Source organism: Leptonychotes weddellii, chromosome 8, assembly GCF_054177405.1.
Source record: "Leptonychotes weddellii isolate Sample4059 chromosome 8, ASM5417740v2, whole genome shotgun sequence".
NCBI lineage: Eukaryota > Metazoa > Chordata > Mammalia > Carnivora > Phocidae > Leptonychotes > Leptonychotes weddellii.
This window is the reverse complement of record NC_138376.1, coordinates 79,454,904-79,481,315: the sequence shown is the minus strand read 5'-3', so window position 1 is coordinate 79,481,315 and position 26,412 is coordinate 79,454,904. Positions and strand designations below refer to the sequence as shown.

Below are 26,412 nucleotides of genomic sequence, written 5' to 3'. Positions count from 1 at the left end.
CATGTGCACAGAAAACTATTAGAAAACAAGACATTTCACAGGAAACAATAATTTGAATGATATAAATGATACATGTAATAGGCATTCTACTAGATTGTAACCTCCTCAAACGTTGCCACCCAGTCTGTTTTGCTTACTGTATTAGTTTTCTCTAGGTTACCCCGTGTAATAAACAACCTGAAAATCTCAGTGACAAATAACAGTGACAGGCCCTTTTTCTCACCCACCTTATAGGTGGGCTCTAGCAATTGTGTGTCAACTGTGATTCTGTGCTGTGTCTTCATTTCAGGGTCTCTGCTGAAGCAGCAGGTTCTGGTTAGACATGCATTCTCATGGCAGAGAAAGAAGTACAAGAGAACAAAAGAGAAAGACCTGGTGTCTCTTAAAACTTCTGCACAGAAGGAGCATACGTCACTTTTGCTCACATTCCATTGGCTAAAGCAAATGACATGGTCAAGCGTGATAGTGTGGGAATAGGCTGGGGTAAGGGGATGGATAATGCTTTTACAGGGGATGGTAGCAGCAAATAGTTGGGAATGATAATATCATCTCCCACCTTACAGTTGTGTCCCGCGTTCCTGTCAACCATGATTGTCACATAACGAGTGCTCAAAAAAATATTTGATGAGTGACTGCTTTCACAAGAAGAATTAAGAAGGCTTCATGAAGGAATTGGGACTTGAGTTAAGACTTGCAGAATGAGCAGATTATGAATTTGAGTCAATAGATCTTTCAGTTCCTGTGTTCATTACCAGGCCACATTGGCTAGTGTGTATCTTGAAAGTGGGACATATTTGTGAATAAACTCTTTTAAACACTCGTTACTAGCACTCTGAAGTAGAAGAGGTGGATGGTGGTGATAATGAGGATTACAATTTCTGAATATCAGAACTTGCTGGAACCCCAAGTTCTGAACATAAGGTTCAGAAGTTGCTGATGTGATGATGGTAGTAGCATCAAGTAAAACACCCACACAGTATCTGTGCTTTTGTTTCTTCTCACATTATAAGCCTACTTTTTTGAAAAATATAAATGCTGGTTCTTTGTTAAAATGAAAGACTGCAAGAGCATTGCAAAGGCTATAGTGACGTCTGAGTGGTTATCGTTTTCTGGATCTATAAGCTTTATGGTGTGACTGTCAGAGATTTCATTGGGATGGACGATCATTTGAACCCCAAAGTTCATTCACCTGCTATACAGTTTTCCCAGACTAATGCTGGGCCCAAATATGGCGTGTGATCTGGGTCTTGTCTGACAGCAGAGGTGATTCAGCCATTTTGCTTTTCCCTTCCTCCAGTAGCCAGACTTAATTCTGTGGGTTCTCATTCTACAGAGTAGTTTACTTTAAGATGAAATTGCTGCACAGAAACCCTTTTACTCTCTTCACTTGGCTTCAGAATAAATAAATCAGAAGCAATGATTGCAGCTGTGGATGTTTGTTTTCCTAAATTGATGTATTAAACAATACTTACAGTAGGCAAAATGCCTAATGCATGTATTTTCATAAATTTTTCCCAAGTTGATTCCTACTTTATGTGTTTATTGTTTTGCTATAACATTGAAAAGTTCACGTAATTTCTTTCTGTGAAACAAAATTGTTATAAAGACAAAAATGTTTCGTGTTATTTATAGGAAATGCTAAGATTGGAAAGGTCTATGTTGTGGTTAACGTTCAAAACCTCCACAGCTGTTCTGCAGCGCATGGGAAGAGATGTGATCAATAGTGCAAATCTTTTCCATATGCTCTTGGAGTTGTTTAACTGCAAAAGTGCCCTTTGAGCATCTAAACTTCTGTCCCCACTTCCTGTCTGGGTACAAGTCCATTGACTGAAATGCAGAAGGGCCACGGTGCGTCTTGCAGATTTGTTTCTTCTCAAACCTGTATTGAGACGGCAGAAGCCAGTGTTTCGCTGTTGCTGTGTTACGGCAGCATCCGGTCATTGCTGCATTTCAGGTAAAGATTGAGAAGGAGCTCAGTGGCATCTACCGCCGATTGTTTGAACCACTCCGTGTGCCTCCAGATCTGTTCAAAAGATTAACCGGCCAGTTTTGTATGATCCAAACCTTAAAAAAGGGCCAGACGTATGCTGCAGAGGATAAAACCTCAGTTGACGACCGTCTGAGTATCCTCCTGAAGGGGAAGTAAGTGCTCTCCGGAAATTGAAATTCCCAGTTCGCCTTGAATCTTCACACGTCCCCTGGGTAGGAAATGACTAGAAGGGAATGATACAGATCATCAGGTCACAGAGTTTGTTGGTGAAATCCCATGTTACAACTGTATTTTCGAATACTACCGAGTAACAGGTTAGAGTTACATAGAATTGACTACTCTGAATCTTGTGGATGTTAGGATTTCCACCTGTGAACATTTTGAACTTTTATTGACCCTTTTTTTAAAGTTAATGAGTCAACATTGAAGTAGGTTTGAGTTAGGCATTAAACTTCCAGAAGCTTGTGCATGTTTCACAGGTGATTTATTTTTGAATATCACAAAAACATAACTTCTAGGAATATTAGCCTTCTGAGGAGAGAGCCAGTATATACTGTTCTGACATAATTATTAATACCAGCCCTTTCCTTCACAAAAGTATCTGATTTTGAGTAATAAATTTATGGTCACTCTAGCTATATGAGCAGTGATAACCATTGGAAGGCACATGTCTGCTCAATAGTGGAACCTGTCTTTTTTTTTTTTTCTTGTTGGTGAAATTTATATTGAAGTAAATATTTATGCTTTGAATTATGTTTGTCCTCTGTGGAGTCTTTAAAACTTTAGTACAAAATACCAACCCATTAGATTAAGGATCGTCATGTTATTTGTGGAAATATTATGCATTTATTAACATTAATTTCTGTTATCAGAATGAAGGTTTCCTATCGAGGACATTTTCTGCATAACATTTACCCCTGTGCCTTTATAGATTCTCCTGAATTTAGATCAACTCAGATGCACAAAGGTGAAAAATTCCAGGTATGTTTCATCATGATTTTCAGAAGATTGGAACTAGTTCGTGTCTCATTTGATATTCAGAAGATATTAATAGAAAAGGGATTTATTGAAAAAAGAGATTTCCATACGGTACATATAGCATGATCCCATTTTCATAAAACTTAAACAAAATAGTATCTATGCATACATAAAAAGAGGTCTAGAAAGATATATCCTACTTTGGCCGTAGTGTTAACACTTATTTCTAGGTTGTGAGTTTGACTGTTTTTTAATTTTCTTCCTTTTGGTTTATTGGAATTTTTATAATTTTTCTGTAGAAAACATATAGTGCTTTGATTATGAGAAGAAAGGAAAATGTCAGCTGTGGATAATCAGTGTTCCTAAAACATGTAATTCGTTACTTTTGTTGGGAAAAAAACAGAAGCTGGCTTTACCTTAGAGATCTTCTTTTGTTAATCCTTATGAAAAAATTAATCACTTTACTCTTTTATTTTTAATGAATACTTTAAGGGCAAAGGATGAAGTTCTTCATAGCTGAAATTCGCTCCATTATGTGGCACTTTGTTTTGATTCTTTCTGTAAGTGTCCAGCCCTCCTATATTATTCCCCACTTGACTGATAGGAAAGTCACCAAGAAAATGGGTGAGAGTTTCCTTTGCTCTCAGCCTCTAGATAAACAGCAGTAAGGAAATAGCCTGAGAAGATCCTGAGCAAGAGTGTAAATGTATAGGTAGGAAATGGAATAGGAGGGATGTTAGCACCTGAGGGAGGAAATGTCAGTGTTTCTTGATGACACATCTTATTTTTGAGTCCCATTTTGAGGCACCATACAATTTGGGAGGCCACATGAAGATAAAAGGGAAAATTTACAGACATACGGTTGAGTTGAGTTGAGTTTATATACGATGGTTGGGGCCCTACCCCACTCCTATTCTGCCTGAGTAGCAGGTCTGATGAACCACACAACCTGGGAAAGTTATATGCATTTACTACAAGGTCTCATGTAAGTTCATTAACTGGGTGTAGTACTGTTCCCAAGCAGGCTGAGGTTAAGATACACAAGTGGAAAGCTAATGCTATCTCGTGGCTTCTCGAATTTACACTCTCACCTTGTGTTTGTGAGGGTCAGCTGTGCACTGAGACTTATGTTCTTACTGTACCACCATCTACAAACTAGTACAAAGCCACTTCTTCCCTCTCTCCTTCTTTCCTCTGCCCTCCTTACAATTTCTTCTTCCAAAGCCCATTTATCTTTTGATCCGTTTCTCTCTCTAGAGTAGCGAGGGGCGTTGCACAATAACTCAGTCTCAATATAACCCCAAAGAGACTGGAATTTGGAGAGGGGGTGGAAACTGAGCCCCCTTCGTTTCTAGAAACAAGCGCTCCCTGAGAGGCCAGGGATATGAACAGGTACTATCTTTTCCACTTCAAATTATATTTTGATTAAGTTAACAAAAAGGAATTCCTACTACGAGCTGCAGTTTCTTCTTGGGACTAGGGGTTGGGATTTGGTAGTTGAGAAATGTTCCTGAAAATTGCTGTGGCTATTCCAAAATCATGGCCCAGATCGAGGTACCGTAGCTGGGAGAGGATATTTATTCAGCCTTTCCAACACCAGTCACCTTTTGTCTGCGCAGAGTGTGGTGTGGCGTCTTCTGATTTGTCAATGGATAAAAACTACTTTAGCATCGTGGAACCTGGGTCCTGCACAGTTGGAGCAGGCTCCATCAGAGCAAACCCTTGGGAGAGATTGTGTTTTGATTGTTTACAAAATGTTCCCATTGACAGATACTCAAGAGTAAAAATAGCCATTGCACATCTGTGTAGAAGTACATAGTGCCTCTTGCTGAAGCAAGTTCCCAAATGAAACATGCCACCCACTCTAACGTCTCACTACCTGTGCGCATAGCAGAGGACATTTGAAAATGTCAGTGGTCAGACTTCCCCACCTCCATGCTTTTCACCTGCTAGTCTCGTTTCTCTTTAATTCTGAACAATTAAAAGTGTTCTGACAAGGAGCTCCTTCCTTCAAATTTTTATTTCTTTAAATCATCTTTGGTAGAATAAGGTGGAAGGAGAAAAGAAAGGCAAGTGGGCCCAATGACCGTCTCTCGAGATTGAACAGCAAATGCCGTTTGGGTATATGTGTGACAGTTACGACAGGCACAGTGACCGGGCTGAGAAACCAATTGTGAACTTGGACTCCCAGATGCCTGAGAGGCGCTTATAGCCATCTTGGTACTTACCCACCAAAGTTGCTGCTTAGAACTCTTGATAGAACCTTGGGTATCTTTATTACAAAAGGTGGAAGTAGTCTTTCGTGTTTGCTTTCTTTTTCTTTGTGCCGTTGTTTTATGTCAAGTGAGCTTTACCATTTTCCCATTTATCTTTTGTATTCTATCTCCCACTATTGCTTGCCCCTGGTTGGTTGCACGTCCTGTGCTGTGAAGTCTGAAACCCAAAGCTTTATTGACTTTAAGGGAAGAAGAATGTCTTGGAGATCCCAGCCCTCATGAAGTAAATGAGCATTAAATTTCCACCTGTGCTTAAACCAAACCTGATCTTGGTGTTAAGTAAATCTTTTGGTTAAGCTGTGAAGCACTTTAATCGGCCAACTTTGATCCTACTGTGTATTAGTGCTCTGGAGAACTCTAAGCATTGGTTGAATAGAGCAGTCCTAGGACATTTTTGTGTTCCTGAAGTGCGAAATGTTATACAATACATGAAGAAAATAACAAATCCTCCCCTGAGGACAGTCAACCAGTCATATTGTTGAGCTGCTCTTGCCAATCCTGACACATTTGGCAATTCTCTCAGACACCCTTGTTCTTGTGTAATGTCTTCCCATTCTGTGAAGGTGTAGAATCTAAAGGGAGGGACAGGCCTAGTGCCTTGACGTAATCAAGGCAAACCTGATCACAAACACTTAGTCCAGTTCTCTCACTGAAAGAAATCCTTTTGTATCTCCCAGTGCCATGTTTGCTTTTATTTCCTCAGTAAAATTCTCCAGAGCTGAAGCATGGCACTGCTGAGGTACCCTAATGACTTAAGAAGCAAATTTATTTTACAGAAGCTTTAAAAATTCTTATATTGCTTTATAGAAATTCCTCATTAAAATATGTTTTACTTGGCTGTTGTGACAGGAAATCATTAAACACAAATGTCTGTTTGGCAGAAATGAAGCATTAGCCATCGTGTAAAATGACCTCGGTCAATATGCTAACTCCATACTTCCAATTAAATGCCTGCACTTACGGACTTGCAAGTTACTCGTACATACTGTAGGTATAGCTTATTATTTGAATACTGTTGTTAAATCTAAATTTAATAATAATTTAAACAGGTTTAAAGTATTTTTCAACCATCAATAAGAAATGATTTGTTAAGCAAATGATAGTATCAAAGTGTCATTTCCTCTGTGGAAACTTGAGGTTACTGGAATGGTTGAAAAGAAGTTAAATGCATTATGTGTCACCTAGGTACAATTCCTTTTTCTCCTGGATGACTTCCAACTCCTCTTTTAACTTCTTCCCCCATTGCACATGGCTTATATGTGCACGGATGACCTCTTTGCCAAATGAAGGCACCTCCAACTCCTAACCCGTTCTTCAGTGCTTGGTTACAGGTCTATGCCATAGCGAGTACCAGTGCTCACCTTTCTCAAATTATTCCTGTAGAATATTATTCAGCTGTCTTGCATTTATTTACCCATCTCAGTATTTCTGGTAACTCCTCAGTACTGACTTGACCTTATACTTCTCTTCTTAAAAAAAAAAAATTGGGGGATAGTGAGGGTCAGATGTCTTTACTAATAAATAAAGATCAGCTTCCTCCACTAGAATGTAGGCTTCATGACATTGTGTTCTGCAGTTCTTTGTATGAGGGACTCTTGATGGACTCTGAGCCGACCTTGTGGTCACTTAGCCAAATTACTTTCAATGTGATCGTGTTGCTGAATATTGGACACATTGGGTAGGGTTTGGCTTGGTGGGAAAATATGTCTGGGCTGGAAGTCAGAAGTACTCACTCCACCACTAATCAACATGTATTCATGAATAAGTTTTTGGTTCTTGTCATTTGGCATCTGAAAAATGAGGAAGAATATTACTTGCCTTATCTAAAAGGCAATTTTGAGGCACTTACAGATGTAAAAACACCTAAATGTTTAAAAGTGCGATACATATGTAAAGTGAGTGGGTATTATGTGTAACTGTCACTCCCTGGAGATTCTCTACCACATGCCCCTGTTCTATATTTGTCGAAACACTTATTGCCACCTGAGGGTATTGTATTTTTTTATTTATTATCAGCTTCCTTCACTAGAATGTAAACTTCCCAGGGCAAAGCTCTTGTCTTCCTTGTTCACATTATAATGTCAGTGCCTTTGAAAGTGTCTAGCATGAAGTAAGTGCACAATGTATGTTGAAAGAATGAGTAGAAATTAGTTTTTTATGGAGTCATAGAGCGGGCGATGCCTTTCTTGAATCCAAATGTGTTTGTTTTGTAGATTCCTACTCTTAATATAATAAATAAGTGCAAAAATTTTTTTCCAGGAATACTGACCCACTTTTTTAAGTAGCCAAACCCTGTAATTTGCTAAAGGTCAATTTTCAGCTATTGATATTAGTTGCGAAGCTGGGTTTTCCATTTTCTCTTTTAGTAGACATAAATACCCCCTCACCCTCAAAACTAGGTTTAATTTTGTGACAAGCCAAGGGGAAATGGTGCCTTTGGAAATATTTGCTCTGAGGCTCAGATAAAGATTTCATGTTAATTAAAAAACCCTTTATGAATTTACTTGGGCAGGCATTGGGCTTAACATTGAGGATATAAACATGGATTTTTGCCTTCAACAGTATTTGTGTTCATTTGTTAATTCCTTTGTATAATAAATGTACACTGAGCACCACTCTGTGTTGGAAGCTGGGCATTCAGACATGAAGATGCAGAGTCCCTGCCCTCAGAGTGCCCGGTGGAGACAGATATGTCCCCAGATGAGTGTGGGTTCAGTGATTTGAGTGCCACATGGAGCTCAGCGGAGGAGTACTCATTGATGACAGGGGACCTGCATGGGAGGAAGGGCTTCCTGACACTGAGTTGTGAGGGCATAACTCCTCACTCTGGAGAAAGGATTTATTTGAAGAATATTGAGTTCTGTGCAGTGCAATTACAGGGTTTTCCAGTTCCCTGTGGAACAGTGCTCAAGGAAAAAATATGGTTTCCCAATTCTGAGCTAACTGGGGGATCTCTGTGTGAATCCCCAGTACGCTGGAGCTAATCCTGAAAGGTCACATTCAAGAAATACCTATGACAAAAGGACCGAGAGGAGACCCTCACTAGCCATATTCCTCAGTTAATAGCCTGGATTCTAAAACCAGTTCACATGAGTCCATTTTCTCCTTCTCTAGTACGTGTTTGCAAGGCTGGCTAGCAGAAGGTCCTTCATCTATAACTCACCTCAGGGATCTTACCTCAGTTCTTTTTCCTGAAGCCATATTCTTAAATCTCTGTTGTAATCATCAGGGTATAAAGAAATATTTAACCATAAATTATATGTCTAATTGGAACATTGGTCTAGTACACTCTGTAGCACCAGACCTCACACCAGACCTCACAAAACAGAACAACAACAAAACTTGGAGAAGTTGCTTTTGGTCTGCAGATTTCTTGGTTTTAAAATGATTTTAAATATGGTTTTACAATAGCTATAGAAGCTTGTGTGTATAGATCTTGCTTTAATTTAACTAATATGACAAATCATTGCTGTAACAATATCCACTAAATTATTCTACTCTTCTTTCCCCAAAATTATTGTAGTCATAACTCATAAACATAGATATACTTTTTTCTTTCTATGTCTGTCTCTCGGGCAGGTCACCATCATTGCAGATGATAACTGCAGATTTTTATGCTGGTCAAGAGAAAGATTAACTTACTTTCTGGAATCAGAACCATTTCTATATGAAATATTCAGGTATCTTATAGGAAAAGACATTACAAATAAGCTCTACTCATTGAATGATCCCACCTTAAATGATAAAGTAAGTACTTTTTCTGAGCGTGTTTATTTTGCTAAACAATTCTGTATAGTGAAGTATACCTCACTTTATGCAATATATATTTTTCTGAATTTTCATTTATTCATCATATGTTAAGTAAGGTGGGGATGCTTGTAATTTAGAGAACCTCCAAGGGAATCGTTTCTCAAGAGCATGGAAATATTTTGTAATTATTATATTTGTCATTACCTAGTGAGGTGTCTGTAAATGTCAGGGACCTCCATTTGTGATGATGTGGTGCTGATCTCTGATAAAGAGTCTTTTAATCAATCTAAGGAAGATGGTACACAAGTTGGAGGCATGGATCGGGGACGAGGAGGTCAGGAAGGTAGGGTAGCGGGAGGCTGCAGACTGAAAAGCACTGGCAAACTCCAGTGAGCATGAAGTTGGCATTTTAGCGCTGGTGTCCTCCAGTTTTGGACATCCTTCTTGTCAAGCCCCCTTCCAGAAAGCCCATAAGTGACAAGAGAGAGAGGGGAGGGAGCCTGTGGTGATTCAGTCAGGAATTTCAGAGCCGTATGGATCTTCTCCAGTTTGCAATGTGATCTTCATTTCCCCACATGTGCATAGAAGGAAATTAAAATGATGACAGAAGAGAAATTGCAGACCATTGTTTCTGTGATAAGTACCGTTCTCCAGAAACTATGCACATGGGTGTGTGCTCTCTTAAAGTCCTCTTGTCTAGGCCGTTTATCAAATCAGGGTGGTGCTTATTCAGATTAATAAATAAGCTACTGAGTGTATTAAATTTTTGTAATGTATGTGTAGTGATAGCTTATAATAAAAGTTATAGCTAACATTTATTGGCCACTTACTCTGTACCTGGTAGTTTTTTATTTCAAGGAAAAACTAAATGCTGTTTACAGGGAATATATGACCTAAGTTCCATAGATCTCAGAAATCTTAAACCTTTGCTTTGTAGAAGGCCAAAAAGTTGGAACACCAGCTCAGCCTGTGCACACAGATCTCCATGCTGGAAATGAGGAACAGTATCGCCAGCTCCAGTGACAGTGATGATGGTTTACACCAGTTTCTTCGGGGCACCTCCAGCATATCCTCTCTCCGTAAGTTATCCCAGACTGAGAGTCCTCCAGGATTCCGCCGGATGTCATTGGAAATAGACAAATGACAACCGTGATCAGAAAAATAGCTTGGCAAGGAACAATTGGGCAACCCCAAGGTATCAGCAAAAGTAACAATTTTTTCTCGCTTTTCCTTGTCCATGTTGCCCCTCAGCTAAAAATCCAACATGAGAGCTCTTATCCCTCAGTCCGAATTGCAGAAATTGTTGGCTTGTTTTGCCGCACACTCTTCTTAAATACTGGTTCACTGAGATAATGTGAAAGAGTCCATATGGTCTGCTGGGTATTCGGCTTTGTTGCTTTCATGATTTTAGTTCAAGTGAAAGCCTAGACCCAGCAATGGGAATGAATGAATGAATGAATGAATGAATAAATAAATAAATAAATAAATAACACAAAATAACCCCTTTTATTGGTGAAGATTTTATTGGCACACTGTGGTGGTAAAGCAGACAGGAAGCAGGAATTCTTGACTGTTGCTCTCTGGAGATGATACGTGTACAACCTCTACGGAAATATGACCTGTCTATTTAAAATTTAATGCACACACCTTTTGACACAGAAATGTCCCTGCTAGAGTTTTACCCTATGTATATGCTCTTTGACAAATGATACCGCATTAAGTGCTGTTCATTCCCGCATTTTTCCACAATTGTAAAATTCTGGGACAAACCTAAATATCCATTGGAAATAAAACTGGTAAATAAAATTTTGGTAAAAAAGAAAATGATGGGAAATAACTGCTGGGTGTTTTACTGCTGACTGGTTATCTCAGTGTGAGCCCCAAGAGTTAACAGGTGACTGGGTGATAGAATGGTCCTGAAGATGAAGGAGACCACCCAACACCCAACACCCCTGTGAGTTACCTCATTCACACACACACCCACTGAGAGGCAAGTTTTCCAAGATTATCCTATGGGTTAGATCATTTTAAAACATTTTAAGTAAGGAACATTTTAAGACACAGAAATTTGAAGATTAGTAAGTGAAATGAGAGAAACTAAATTATTTTAAGAATTATTCCAAGAACAATAGTATGAGAAGAACTTTGAACAAATTCATTTGAAGTAGCAAAAAGTCAGTCAAATTCTCCCATTGCATAAAATAAAAAAACTATTAATGTTTCCAATTGTATGTTGATCCGAAGAAACTTTTAAGGAAATACAGGTACACATTCAACAATCCTAAATGTTTATGTAAATTATCTTGTAACTTTGGATGCTTTAGATAAATTGGATTAAGGATGTTAAGTATTACATAGTGTAGAGAGGTTGGAATTGGCAAAGCAATGTAATGGGCGTAAACTTCCAAAGCAAAGTCTAGGCATAGAAATGTGTTGTGGACCCAAAGGAGATTTCAGGAGTAACACAAATGAGAAATGGGAGATGGCTGTATCTTATTCTAACATAACTTTTGAAAGTACAGACTGAGGCTGACCAAACTCTGCAATCTGCTAACATATCAAATGCATTATCTTGTTGAAACAGTTTGGTGGTTACTAAGCATTTTCAAGTGGACCCATCTTAATTGCATGTATTGTAATTACTATACTAAGAAAGGTCAGCAGAAAGGGAATTAAACAATAAGTTTTTGTTTTTCTATAGTATTTTATTGTATAAGCCAAGTCTTTGGGGAGTAAAATAACATTTTAGAAAAAAAAGTTTAAGAGTGTGTTGTTTAACTAGAATAAAAACACATTTTCTAGATGAACATTTGTCCTGTTTGTGCCACCAGAAACCTATATTACCGGGTGGATTGATCACCCATGTTGTACATACAGGCCTGGGTTCAAATCTTGCACTAATGATTATTAGTTGTGGATCTAGTCAGTGTGGGTTTGAGTGTGGGTATGTGTGAATTGTGCAACAAAGCCCTGCTCATACCCAATTCCCTTTCACTAATCCCTGTTCTGAGTTTCTTGGCTTCACTTCCTGCCGTTTAATGAAAGACATTGGTCCTTGAGCACCGCACTGATATAATTATGAATTATTTAATTCATCCTAGCATGTGATTCATCAAAGACTAGTTGGTTCTGGTTTCTCTTTCTTAGGTTTTAGCTCAGAACTGAAGTCTGAGGCTTCTGTTTGTTTTGTTTTGTTTGCCAGGGCCATCAATACGCTGTCTACTTGCCCATACTACAGATGACATTTCTTGTAAAACAGAGAATACAGAACCAGTCTCGTAAGACTATTAGGCTGAAGTAACAAAACTTACCACTTTTGGAGCATGTGGGAAGTCTTAGTAAATGCGAGGTCCCTCAAACGAGCGAGCTCTTTCCATTCTGGGTTTCGACTGGCCCTGGGGGGCGACTATGGCGGTTCCTCTCAGCGGTGGAGGCAGCTTCATGAATGCTAAGGAGAGAAGGGGACAAACCTTTATGGACAGTAGTCGCTATTATTTCTCAGGAACTCTGGACGTAAGCACATGTAGTCTTTAAACCTGCGCGGAGAGCTATGCTGGTTTTTGCTGGATGACACCGCACCACCGGCTTCCCGGATCTCTGGCTGTGACCAAGAGGCTGCTTTCTCGCGCATGTGCACGCTGCGTGCTACTCCAGGCCCATGTCCCCCTTCGCCTGGGATGCCAAAGAGTCCCCCTCGGTCTGGGATGCAAAAGAGCAGCCCATATTCGGATGGCTGCCATTCGGGGCAGAGGAAAAGACAGTGATGGCAGAATTATGTGTCGGCTCTGAAAGCTCCCACTTAGCAGCAGCGCATGCGGGGCGCCTGGGTGGCTCAGTCGTTAAGCGTCTGCCTTGGGCTCAGGTCATGATCCCGGGGTCCTGGGATCAAGTTGTGTTGGGCTCCCTGCTCGGCGGGGAGCCCGCTTCTCCCTCTGCCTCTGCCCTGCCCCCTCCCACTGGTGCCCTCTGGCTCTGTCAAATAAATAAACTAATAAAAACTTAAAAAAAAAAGAAGCAGCCCGTGCCACCTCCTCTCACGCCCACTGGATCAGAGGGGTCACTTGGCCAGAACCACCATCAGCAGGTGGATCTTTAATCCTCCTGCAGGGGCTGAGCAGGAAGGGGCCTGAGGAAGGAGGGAAAGCAAGTATTTTGACAAGAACATGGATCTACCTTAGTGAGTATTACTGCATTTTACACCTGAGAAAATTAGGACTATGGATGCTTATTCACTTGTTCCAGTTGCACAGGGAGAGGCTCTGGGATACAGAGCTAGGTGTCCTGTCCGATCCATGCTGTTTGACCATATTGCCTCTTGGTTTTAAAAAGAAAAGACAAAAAAATGTACATAACATTTGATTAGTGCTTTATAGTTTACAAGTTACTTTCACACCCATTCCTGCATTTACACCTGACAAGTCTGTCAGCAAGGCACATTCACTATTATTATTATTTACCCCTTTGCGGATGAGTCCACCTGTACTCAGTACACAAATCACTTCTTTCTCCTACAACCTACCTCATTGGAGAAACTTACCCCCCCACACACCCCATTCCTCCATTATGACCAAGCAGTGCTGCAAATAGGTTTTCACAGACCCGTTGATTTCCATTTCAATGAAAATTTTTGCCTTATTCATTGTATGGGGGCAGGGGGGGGCGGTTCTACATAGGAGCATTTAAATTATCCAGTAATGTCCTCCGGTCATTTAGCATTTGGTTAGCTTTCACTTCGCCTCATATGTCCTTCCAGAATTACAAGCAATGCTGCTCTATAAGAATTATATTTATTTTATATATTTTCCTAATTAAACAAGTTTTACATTATTCATTCTAGTCATCAACTCAAATACAGAAGTAGATTTAAATATTAAAATCCATATCAACATTTCCCATAATTATTTTTCAAATCAGGATCAGCATGTACCCATTCCATTTGGTTGAAAAGTCTCTGAATCTCTGGGCTCCCCTTCCATCTCTCTTTCTGTGTGTGTGTGTGTGTGTTTGCATTTTTGTTTTGTTTTGTCTTGTTTTGTTTGTCCTGTAGAAACTTGATTCTTAAATGTAATTGTGCATATGAATCACTTGGAGATTTTATTACAAATTCTGATGCAGAAGACTGGGGTGGGACCTGGCGTCCCCCTGATTAACAAGTGCCCCAGGGGTGCTGATGTGGCTGGCCCCTGAACCATGCTCTGAATAGTGAGGAGTAGGAGTCCCTCCCTACAGTCTGGAATTTTGCTGAGTGCAGCCCCATGGTGGTTGCTTGTATTTCCCATTTACTGGTAGGTAGATCTCCAGGCTTGCGTAGATTCTGGTGAAGGCACGAAAAGAGATTGCTGCCGATCCCATTTCTTACGTTGTGCTCTATTTTTTACGTATATCACATGATGCTAAGTCCAGAGCCAGATCTCTACTCTTTGCTGCACAGACTCTGTATTCCACATCAAATTATCATCTGAAGACAAGAAAGTAAACTAATGAGATAGTCCGAGAAAAATTGCTTCCTTCCTAATTATTCAGTAGCCCATAATCCACTTAGCTCCTTTTCACTTTCCTGTGGCTTCATTTACTTGTTTCGTGTTTGGAAGCGTGATTGTGAGGCAGAAGGACCAGAAAGGACGGGCCGTGCTGGGCATGTGGGAAGGATTGCGTGCCCTTTTGTGGCTATAAGCTCTCCTCTCTGCTTCTGCCCCGAGGTGCTCATCAGACTGCCTTGCCATCTCCTCCTCCTTATGAGGTTTAGCTCCTACGTGTGCTGTAGAAAACACACACGCATACAGATTGATCGGACTTGGCAGGTGCATCACTGACAAGCAGTCCCGGGCACAGGCGTCGTCATGGCAACGGGAGGCCATATTCTGTTTCCTTAAAAGTTGTAGAACTTTATTTTAGTTAATTTGGGTTAAATAACCTATTGTTGTGGTTGTTTTTTTTTTTTAAATCCTGAGGTTTTATAGGCAATGCATTCTGTTGGAACTCGTCTTTGAAAGCTTTTGTTAGTTTAAACCATGTATTTTTTTCAGAAATTATAATTAAAATGTATGACTTTTAAAGACACTATGAAATTTTTTTTTTTTAAAGATTTTATCTATTTATTTGACAGAGACACAGTGAGAGCAGGATCACAAGCAGGGGGAGAGGGAGAGAGAGAAACAGGCTTCCCGCGGAGCGGGCAGCCCGATGCGGGGCTCGATCCCAGGACCCTGGGATCATGACCTGAGCCGAAGGCAGACGCTTAACGACTGAGCCACCCAGGCGCCCCGACACTATGAAATATTTAGAGTGAGGTTTTTTTACTGAGAAAAAAATCTTTTCAAATGTTTTTTGTTATTAATGTCAAGATGGCGTTCTGGACGATCTCCTAATTTCATGTGACCTAGTTGCACAAATATGCTTTAAGTGAGCTTGCATCTGGTTAGTATTCTAATCTGCAAAGACGAGCAGCGTATCTGACATAATGAGTTTCTGTCAGCTTTCTTACCCATTTATTTACCTGGAAAGATACAAAAAACTAAGACAGCCATCTCAGTTTCAAGGCTGCTTTCATGAAATAACCTGTTCAACTCAATTTGTATTCCATTAGCCCTACGAACAGCAATAGACAAATAAACAACAAGCTTTACGTGAATTATCTGGAGAAGTAGAGAGGAGTTGGGGACAGGCAGCAGGAATACTGAGGGAACAGTTCTCAGATCCATCAAGATGGCTAGAGAAAAGCAGTGCTCCCACTTTGTATGTAAAGTAAGGAGCAGCTGAGGGAGGCTAAGTATTGGGGTCAAGGCCACTGGGCTAGCTCTGAAACAAAGAAGTGTTGAATTTGTTATAAGTTCTTGTTTTGCTTTTTACCCTATGGATGGATATCCATATCCATTTGGGAATGTAATTTTGGTTAGGGATGTTCAGCCCCTGCTATCGCAGCTGACACATCCTGACCATGTGCATTTAATCTTCACACCCACCCAGTCAGGTTGGTGTGGTGTTTTCCCCTTTTAGGGTTGAGAAATAGGACATTTATTTCCTCTGAGTCCCTGGTCCCCCCGCCAGTAGGGCCTGTGCTCTCTGTCTCCAGAACTCCTGTCATCACCAATCCGTTCACTGCCTTCTATCCTCAAAGTGTTTTCTCTGTAAAATGATGGTAAAGGGACTTTATACAGTTATACATTTTTTAAAAGATTTTATTTGTTTACTTGAGAGAGAGAGAGAGAGCCCACAAGTCGGGGGGAGGGGCAGAGGGAGAAGCAGGCTTCCCACTGAGCAGGGACCCTGATGCAGGGCTCGATCCCAGGACTCTGGGATCATGACCTGAGCTGAAGGCAGACGCTTAACCCACTGAGCCACCCAGGTGTCCCTACAGTTACACATTTTTAAACTTTTAATAACAAATTTAAAAATTAACAAGTTAAGGGGTGCCTGGGTGGCTCAGTCGGTTAAGCGTCTGCCTTTGGCTCAGGTCATGATCCCAGGTCCTGGGATCCAGTCCTGCGTCAGGCTCCCTACTCATGAGGGAGCTTTCTTCTCTCTCTGCTCCTCCCCCCCCTCATTTTCTCTCTCTCTCTCTCTCAAAAATAAATAAAAATACTTTTTAAAAAATTAACAAGTTAATATACACACATAACAGGTAGTAAAAAAAAAAAACAAAAAACTTTCAATGAAAAGAACTAACCCCCTCCAACCTAATTGCTCGCTACGAGCAATCACTTTGGAACAATTTTTTCCAAAATGCTAAATACTGTCCTATTATTTATTGATTTACCCACTTAACGTTTATCTACTACCTAACTTAACTCACTTTTAACTTCCCTTTCCCCTTCTGATCAATTTGGTGATATCGCTAGTTTTTATTCTTTTATTATTTACCTTTATAACATTAAATAATATACTTAAACCTCCATTTTGTTTTCTGTCTGCAGCAGTTTTAAAGGTGAGGACATTAGCCTCTCTACCCTTTCTTATTCTTTCCCTTCTACCTTTACATTGTTGTAGGTCTCTTCCTTAACTTTTAAACAATCAAGATTGATAACAAGTATATTCTGTTATCTCTTTTTTTCCAAAATATTTTTATTGTCATAAAATACACGTAACATCAAATTTACCATCTTAACCATATCTAAGTGTACAATTCAGTGGTATTAAGTACTCTGTTCTTTTTTTTGTTCTTTTTTTTGACAGCTAGGTCTTCCGTGCTTTCTCTATGATTTGTTTTGCAAAGCTTAAGCAAATAAACAATGTTGACATTATTTTGCTTTATTCAGAACCAAATAGTGGACTGTGACTACATTTCTTTCTTTTTAGTTATAAAGTCATGATTCCTGTTCTGTTCAAAGAAGACTGTTTCTAATATCAAGTACAAATGGATTCTCCTTTCATATACAACACAAAAATCATGCCACAGTTTACTTCATACTTGACTTTACTTTTTTTTCCCCCGGAGGTTTTTTATTGTCTTGCTTTGGGAGCCATTTTATTCACCATGTCCCTAGTATCTTGTAGTTTCTTATTCATTCTGTCTTTTAATTGAAATCCAATTTGTTCTTCTTAAAGTCTTGGAGCAGTTGTTTCTTTTTTGAGCCATGCCTTCTCATACTGCTTTTTGTCTTTATAGATATTTCTAGTTGCCTTTTTTCTCTTCATCCTTGCATTTTTTTCTTATATCTGTAGTCTCTCAGTACATCAATTCTGTGTCCCGTTTATCTTAGAGACCTTCCTCACAGAACCTTCCATTCTCCTATCTCATCCTGGGCTAGTTGTTGTCTGGGTCTGCGCACAGCTACAATCCTGGAACTGCCTTCCGCATTCCTCTGAGTTTATTCGCCATCCCCATGATGTTACAGGTTTCTCCTTGTGGGCAGGAAGGGGCTGCAGGACTTCCACTGTTCCTCTGCTGCTCACACCTATTGCCAGGCAGCTCAACACCCCGACCACCCATGTGGGTAGTTACCAATTGATCTAGAAATGACCTGTTGGGCTAGAGAAAACCTCCTCATGGGAACCACTCACCTCCAACCTCTCTATTTGCCATAATTTGTACATTTCTTTGGTTGAGTCCCTCAATGCTGGTGCCTTAGTTTCTCTAAGGGAAATTAAGGATAAAAGCTATATCTACCCTTCATCATTATTTTTCAGAAAGTTTCAATCCAAACTCAGTCTCCTCAATTTAAAAAAATCTTATGATATACATGGGCAAGGCAGGAAAAGGGATGATAATCCTCTCTAACAACGAAGCCATTAAATCCTTCCCTATCCCCATTCATCAAAAACTGTATAATCTAATTAAAATTCTAAACCCTTTGTAAGGTTTTTAATTACTTGCTAAAGCATTTGGCCAGATGGTTAAACATAAAAAAAATAAGAACACTTTGAAAGGAATGAGGGAAATGTCATCAAAGTTAACAGAATAAAGGGGAAAAAATCATATAACATTATATTAGATAGTTTACCAAAGTGTTCCCCCTTTATAAAAAATGTGTATCTTAAGCAGAGAGAAAAGTCACTTGACAAATTTCATATCATGATATTCTATTTATTGGGAGATCAAACCTGAGGTTGCTTATTCATTCTCTAGAACGGGGGTGTGACCTTCACTCTGGATTTAAGCCCAACAAATATGTCTGTTTACTTTGACTTCTAAGAGACGCCCTGGGGCCCTCATGTAATTAGAAGCACACTGAAATAGAATAAGCTTAATAAGGACAGAGTTCTGTCAAAGGAAATTTCTCTTAGCTCATTTTTCACTACTCTGGATACTAGAATTTTGACTGTTAGGTAAGAGCTCCACTAGTCTGAATGTAAAAACTCTTCCTGTGGTTCTTTGACTCGGGACCTTAGGAAGACAGGAAAGGGTCTGGTGGGGCAGGCTAAGCTTGTCCTCACAGAGGCCCACGACTCGCTTGCCCTGGCAGGCAACAACCTGCAGCATGCGCAGTGGGCCTCCATACAGACTCCTCCTCAGCGAGGAGCCAGCACCAGCTGCTGTCCGAACAGGCCTGCTGAGGAGAGACTAGACTTCCCAGGTCCAAATCTTCCAGTGGGCGTCCACAGTGTTGTCACCCTCTATGATCTGACAGGAGTGGAAGCGTCCACTGTTTGGTTCAGGGCTCTTACTGCTAAGCCTCTGTCTTCTACATGTGCTCAAAGCTCCTATTTTTGAGTTTGAGTTTTTCTCTCTTCCTCTCAGGATTACTGTTCTCTCTCTCAGCTGAACACGCCGAACGTGGTGTACAGCTCAGAGGAAATTCCGCACTGCTGACTATGCCTTCTCAGGGCACTGGTATCTACGGGAGGGATGTAGAAGTCTTTCTGACAGAAGATTTTTTGCCACTTGGTGTAATATGAAACATCCCCCAGCAACAGTAACTCTCGATATAACCGTTTAACAATTTCACACCTGATAAATCTGGATTGCGGTTCAGTCTGAGACTATTTGTTTTACATACTTTTATAATAAACTGTGTTAATTGGCACCCAGAGCCAAGAAGGAGATAATTATAGCTAAAAGCAAAAAATAATGCTAATTATTTCTTCTTAATTATAATAAATACCAAAGGATATAGTTAACCACTTCTCTTTCCCAACTATAGAAGTGGTTTTAATAGAGGAAGGATAGAAATCAGCTTTCTGGAAAATTTATGGATATGGAATTATTTGCCTGCCTAGAATTTGGAATAAGTGAAAAGTAAAGCATCATACAGAGGTCATGTACCCCATAGTAATGACCTTGAGGGACAAAAGTAATTTGAAAAAGCACTTAACTAAAGATAAGTTCAATTTCTTCCTCTCTCCTCTCCTCATGCTCTTACATCTAGGTAGGTTTGGGCCTTCTGGGCAAATTTCTGATGATGCATCACTGCATAAAATTAATGAAAAACCAGGCAAACTTGTAGAAAGAATTTATTAATGTTCAACTTGGGAAATGTAAGATAGTTCCCTTGAAGGAGAATATGCTCTCTTCTTTTTTTATAGTTTTGGGGGGTTTTGTTGTTGTGCACACTCCAGATTGGGCTTAGATTTATTAGTGGACAAAGAAATTATTTCTAGCAGCATAGTGATGGTGACTGAGTCTTTCCACCGAACCAGCAGGTGTCTGGTCAAAGTTGGAGAGCATCAGATCTAGGGCAAGTGAGTTCCTGCTCCTCAGAGTCTGACTTTCTCCTGGCCACAACAGTGACAGACCCGCAGGTAGACCAGGTGACCATCACCCTTGGCCTTCAGGGGTACAGGAGGCCCAGGCCAACTGAGGTTGGGACAAAGTGTGGGCACTCTCTGCGACCCTGACTCCTATGGAGGGGTCAGGCAGCCAGCCGGCACCAGGTAGCTTCCAGTGGTTACCAGGTAGGCCCAGTTCCTGTTGCCTTCCAGTGCATCTGCTGGGGGTGGGGTGGTAGGGCGGAGGGAAGGAAGGACAGCAAGGCGCTGCTGTGGGAACTGGGACCAGAGGGGTCTGTGCACTCTAACCCAGCCACGAAACCTGAAAGGAGAGTGAATCTAGTATCCTGTGCAAAGAACGGTAGCAGGAATATGCAATCTTGCCGGGCTCTCAGGGCCCGCAGTCTATCCTGCCAGAATGGGACCCTGCCGAGGTGGCCCCCTTCCTGATGAGGAAGGCGTTTGAACACCACAGCTGCCCCACTCGCCTTTCCTTCACAGGCTCTCCAGGTTGTCTTTGCTTTAGCTTCTGAGTATAAAGCAGAAAAATTGTATGGATGTGGTGAGCACGAGTTGCTCTGAAAAGTGCACTGAGTTCCTGAGAAACAAAATATCGAGTCAGAGACTTTCAGTTCCCCAACATTTAACCCAGCCTCTGATGCCTTGTCATCACTCAGGGGCACTTTTTGCTGATTGGATGAAAACTTCGTGGCCGGTGATGATACAGCCGAGCCTACTGATGTTTACTTGAGGGGACGGTGCTCTTGCCCATGCTGTATGCACTCCTATAACCTACTGTCATATAATTGAAGTCAATTATATGACAATGATTTCCCCAGGGAACATGACACAGCATATAGTAATAACAGTCCCTTTTCAGAGTGAGGTTTTACTGTAACCTGAGACCGCCTGCACATGAGAAATACAGGTGGGGAACTGACCCATCCGAGATGAAAGGGGATGGCTGTGTGTCTTTCCCTCATCCTCAGGCTCAGCCTTCTGAAGGCCTCATGTGGAGTTTCATGGACTAAGTAATTATTTTCATGTACTAAGTAATTATCAAGGACCTGGCTACATGGGGGCTACTTCTCAGGACAGGAGAGGGTGTGGTTACAGCCCGCAAGATGCTCGTTTTCCAGTAAGGGACAGAGGCACGTACTTCTGATCACAATGAACTACAGAACGAGTTGTCAGTCTCTAGGGAATAGAATCTTTCCACATAAGGAATTAGGGAAGACTCCAGATGAAGGAGGTGGGGTTTGACCTTGACCTTGAGGAATGGATAGGAATTTGATGGGTAGGGATGGGAGTGGAGAGGCCACTCCAGGCGAGGAGAAAAGCAAGAGAAGAGGGAAAGGATGAGTTGGATTTGGGGAGCAGTGAGTTTGCCAGAGGTTGGACTGGAAGAGAAAGGAGGCCCGACTTGGAGACCCCTGGGTGTCACCCCACGACTGTGAATGACTCCCACACCACTGTCTTTTTAATGCTATGTAGGAAGCACCACAGCTCTTCCTTGGCCCCGGCAAATGTACTGGGGAACAGACAAATTCTTTCACAGAGAAGTTGAAAGTCCTTGGAAGGTTTTCACCAGGTCATTTCCAGTTGTCTTGGGTCCTCTCTTCATTCTCTCTCAGTGGGAAAATGCACCGATTGGTGATGGAACTGAGAAGGCAAAGAACTTTTGACCCCGATGTAGATGGCAGCCGTAGGATCCTGTTTTGATAGATGGGCTAAAACCCAGAGCAATGAGTCCCACTTCCCCAGTCAAAATAAAGTGGGTGTGTTTCTTTTACGGGTGTTATACAATCATGTCTGAATGCTCTACCTTATTGATTCAGTTTAATGCTCTTAGACATGCCATCTTGTTGTTTGTTCGGAGAGTTTTTATCTGATTGCAAATACTCAGCCTGAGTTAATGTTTTATGAGGCTCAGTCATAACTGGAGGCTAGACATATGACGGAAGCCATGGCTATTTTTTTAAGACAATTTTGCTGCACATGGGACCGTTTCGATAGAGAAACATAAACCCCCATTCAAGGACAAGTCCCGCTTGTTTTTATTCGCCATTCCTACCGGTGATCATGAATTTTAACAAATTTTCTAATTACTTAGTCCATTGCCCTCCACAGACTGTATTAATAACTTGTTTCATTAACTTACAAACTGACAAAATGACTATTGCATCCCGGGCACTGAGGTAAGAACTATACAAACAGTCAGCCACTTAGTCCTCTTAACAACCATATGAAGTAGATAAGAGCATGCTTCCTATTTTACAGATAGGGAAATTGAGGCAGGGAGAAGTGAAGTAACTTGCCCAAGCTCACACGGATTGTATTCGTTGCCACTTGAGTAGACATGCAAATTGGAGGTTGTGGTTGGTGGTTGTGCTCTCGCCTGCGAGAAAAGGCTCAAAGACTTGCCTGGATGATTCTGCCGCGCCGTGCTGCTCCGTGACAGAATTGTGTTCCTGGATCCTTTTAATAGAGGCTCATTCTCTACAGTTGATGTCCGTAGTTGTCTTTCAAGAAACTCAGTATTTGAACTGATTGTAAATGCTTGAAAGTGAACAATTTCCATGTTGGCACAGCAAACACATCAACTATACCAAAGCTCAGGCCAGTCTAACTCATATCTATCTTTTTTATGTCGGAAGCTGTGGCTGTTGGGAGCAGCATCTGCCCGAAGCGTGCCTGGGACCATGCAGTTCGTAATAAACATGGAGCGGCATTTTCTGTGTGCCCAGCACCCTGCTGAGTCCGTGACCCGGTTATTGTGTTTTATCTCCCAACAGCAGCACTAGGCGGGCCCTGGGATTATCTCCCTTCCTTCTACAGATATGGAAACTGAGGCTTAGTGATGGAGTGCCGATCACACAGCTAGGGAGCAGCAGAGCAGGGTTTTGAACCCGGGAGCTGTGTTTTGCGCCTGGGGCCTTGAGCTCGGTGCGTGCTGCCTCCCCTGGGGCTGTGTGGCTCTGCAGGTCCCCTGCCCGTGCTGCTCGCCCACAGCATCTGCTGTCAGCAGGGACTAACAGGTGATCTCTGTAAAGTTCTTGTAGCAGTTCTGCTACGCATCTTAGTGGGGTCCCACTACCCCCCTGTGCTCTATACCAAGTATTTGAAGAGTTGGGTTTCACCCATTGTTCTTCCATTACCAACGTTACGCCCGGCCTGAGGTCAGTATTTGCTGATTGACCGATTGACGGAATACCATTCCGCCCTGTTGGAGGGCAGCAAGGGCACCACGTGGCTGTGGGCGGGGCAGACAGGGACCTCGACAGAACGAATCCTGACATTGAATGTGGGAACGTTGTGGAGGGGTGTTTATGCTGTCCTGGGAGCTGCTTATCAAGCACTTGAGAAGTCTATGCGCCCATCTATAGGAACTTCTACTCTTACTTTTAAACCACGTTTTTTCTCTTTATCAATCGTGGTGTCCCTTCTGTGGAAGAACGCATGAACAAAGGGGGGGTGGACCGAGCCCTTCATCACTTGACTCCTTGGATGTAAAAGGCTTTAGGGATGTTCCTGCCCCCTCTGCTACTTGGGGTTGTATTTTCTTCACCTGGCTTTTCCTTCCTGTGTGCCTGGACTCGCCCCCCTCCCCTCCCCCCTTCCCCTCTCCCTCCCCCCTCCCTCTCTCCCGTCCCTCCTGCTCCCGTGTCAGTCCTGGCAGTGACTGGCCAGTGGTGGTCCTACAGATGGTGTTAGCTTCCATAGCTTTAGGACGGAACTCTTCTTTAGGGAAGTTAGGAGTGAAATCAGCTGTTGAGGAACTAGCGTCACCATGTATGCTATTAATGCAGGAACAGGCATTCTGAGTCCTAATCAGACTTTAGGGCAACGCAACCCACTGGAAACTGCATATGTTTGAGAAGCTTCTATCATCCAAACACGTGCACTGGAATCCATTCCATGTCTGTTCTCAGGACTGAGAATCATTTCTTGACTTCGTCGTTTTCTTGAAATGCTGAATTGAAAATACAGTATTTAGGGAAATTGCATTCCTGGTGCTAGCGATAGAGTCCCAGAGAGTTTTCCTTTCCAGTTGGAGTTTCTCATTGATACATCATACCAACATCAGGGCAGGCTGGACATTAAGTGGTTTTCCTCTCTGTGTCTTTGACAGATGTGCCGTCCCCACACCAGCGGGGCTCCACCAAGATGAAACCAATCGAAGAAGGGGTGGAAGATGACGACGAGGTCTTTGAGCCCGTGTCTCCAAATGCACTGAAAGTCCATCAGTTGCCTTGATCAGAGAGAGAGGTCAAGTGACCAAGATGGAAATTGTCTTGAAGAGACCCTGAAAATACCCGCACTTCTTCATGGCTTTTTGATTAGTCTGCTATAGCACTGATAGTCTGAGGGCAGGAAAGTGAGGGTCAGAAAATGGGAAGGTTATTTGAGCTCTCCTTTTATTAATCAGCTTTTTAAGCAATTATTTTACTGAGCCTTCTGACTAAACCTAGTTCTATTTTGAGATATATATTTTCGCAGTGTTTTCTAGATATATCATTGTTTTAACTTAGCACTCTGTCAATGCAAATGCCTTTTCACTTATTTTTTCTGAGTTGTGGTTCATTTTTCTCACAAATAGTTTTTTCTCCACTGTGGCAATGGGGTCGTCCATTTGATAGTCTTAGCAAACAGGGTAAGTTTGAAATTGAGGTTGAGGTATCATTAAAAAAGCAGGGAGTCTCAGGCCTTGTTCAACTGAATTTTGAAGCTAGAAGATTATAAAGATGTGATTTGGCTGGTGTTTATTTTTTCTCCCAGGCCAAACACATTACTCCACTAGATCACCTCACTTATTTGGGCATTGTGTAGAGAGCTGGATAATGAGCAAAACTCATCATCCTTTGCTCACATTACCCTTATATTATGCTGTGTGTAATCGGGTCTGGAAACCAAAGCTGGAAAGATAACAGATGGAAGCAGTTCTGAATTTAGCTTGACCTGCAGCAAAACTCAGCTCACCTGTGATTTGGAGCCATCTTGTCCCCACACACCCTGGTGTGGGGAACACTTTACTTGGGGTAGGGAGTCAAGTGATTAAACAAGTGTCACAGAAGGAAGTGAGTGAAAGAGCATTTTCATCCTGTGGTCTGAAGTTTCAGGCGGTTCCTCCAGAGCCATAGGTGTCTCCTTAAAATGTGTACCAAATACCCAGGGCCAGGTTCGCAAATGTAAACACAGCTTTGGGGGCAGTTTCCCATAAGCCATGCCATGGGCACCCAACCTAGCTAGATGTTGCTGTGAGGGCCTTGATTGTAAATCTCTCTTTCCTACTGGAATCATGTTTCAGGAAACCGGGGTATTCGGCTGGTGGGAAATGAGAAGTTTGCTGAAATCATCAGTCAGACTGGTCAGGGTGACTGTGGCACTCAAATGGGTGAAGCCCATTGATCGACTATGCTATATCATACATCACGCTGATTTTATTTTATCCACTAGAACCAACTTGAGTCAGTCCCCTGTTATAGTAAATGGCTAAGAAAAGTTCCCAATGAAATTACTTTCAGGTAAGGTGAGCCCAAAGCAGCCTGTCTTGTCAAAAGGTGATTTCTGTCAGAGAAGGTAGATAAGCTACTCAAGGGTCACCTCACTTTCCTAAATCCATTTTAGGCTAATTATTTTAGTAATTTCACTTGAGTTAAATTTACATGCTCGGTCACTCCTAAGAAAATTTCCACAGACTGGGAATCCAGCTCCTAACATCTTTATCAGATGTTGCCTTATTAACACCACAGTGAAAAGGCTGATTTCACTTCACGATTAGTGTGGCCTCTTCAGTTTCCTAAATTATAAATTTATTTGGGGGAAATGAAACACAGGTGAATGGACTTAACCTTGGATTTAAGACTGTGAAGATTCATTCGGTCCCTTGCTGTGCCTGAGATCCTACGTGCAGTAACCGTAACATAATGGAGCTGGTCCTGCGTCCTCTAACTGTCGGGGTAGGGTCACGTAGACCATTTAGTTTCCACATGCAGAAGACTAATTTACAAAATCACTCTATAGAGTAATTAGATACGACACCCTTCCCTGAAGAGAAAGTAATTTTAGATTCTGCTGAGGCCACATCTTTAATGTTCTGTGGATCCACAGAAGCTTGGGGTTTCTTAGCCTGACCCACCTTCTGGTGTGTCTCACTTTGCCATGATGAGACAGCGGGAAGGGTCCTCTCTAACGATCCACATGCATGTGTTTAGAGGGTTTTCTGCAGCGCTGGGAAGAAACATTTTTAAAGGCACGCTGCTAAAACTTGAT

The 26,412-nt window shown here is 41.6% G+C and overlaps 1 protein-coding gene across 1 annotated transcript in view; it reads left to right on the top strand.

Annotated features, from left to right (window-relative positions):
• Positions 1 to 25,238, top strand: part of POPDC1 (popeye domain cAMP effector 1) — a 34,165-nt gene extending 8,927 nt beyond the window's left edge. The window contains exons 4-8 of the mRNA XM_031031818.2: positions 1,955 to 2,142; positions 2,863 to 2,971; positions 8,824 to 8,991; positions 9,932 to 10,073; positions 24,272 to 25,238. Of these exons, the coding sequence (XP_030887678.1) occupies positions 1,955 to 2,142; positions 2,863 to 2,971; positions 8,824 to 8,991; positions 9,932 to 10,073; positions 24,272 to 24,396 (732 nt within the window). The 3' untranslated portion in view covers positions 24,397 to 25,238. The remainder of the gene's footprint in view (positions 1 to 1,954; positions 2,143 to 2,862; positions 2,972 to 8,823; positions 8,992 to 9,931; positions 10,074 to 24,271) is intronic.
• The last annotated feature ends 1,174 nt before the right edge of the window (positions 25,239 to 26,412 follow it).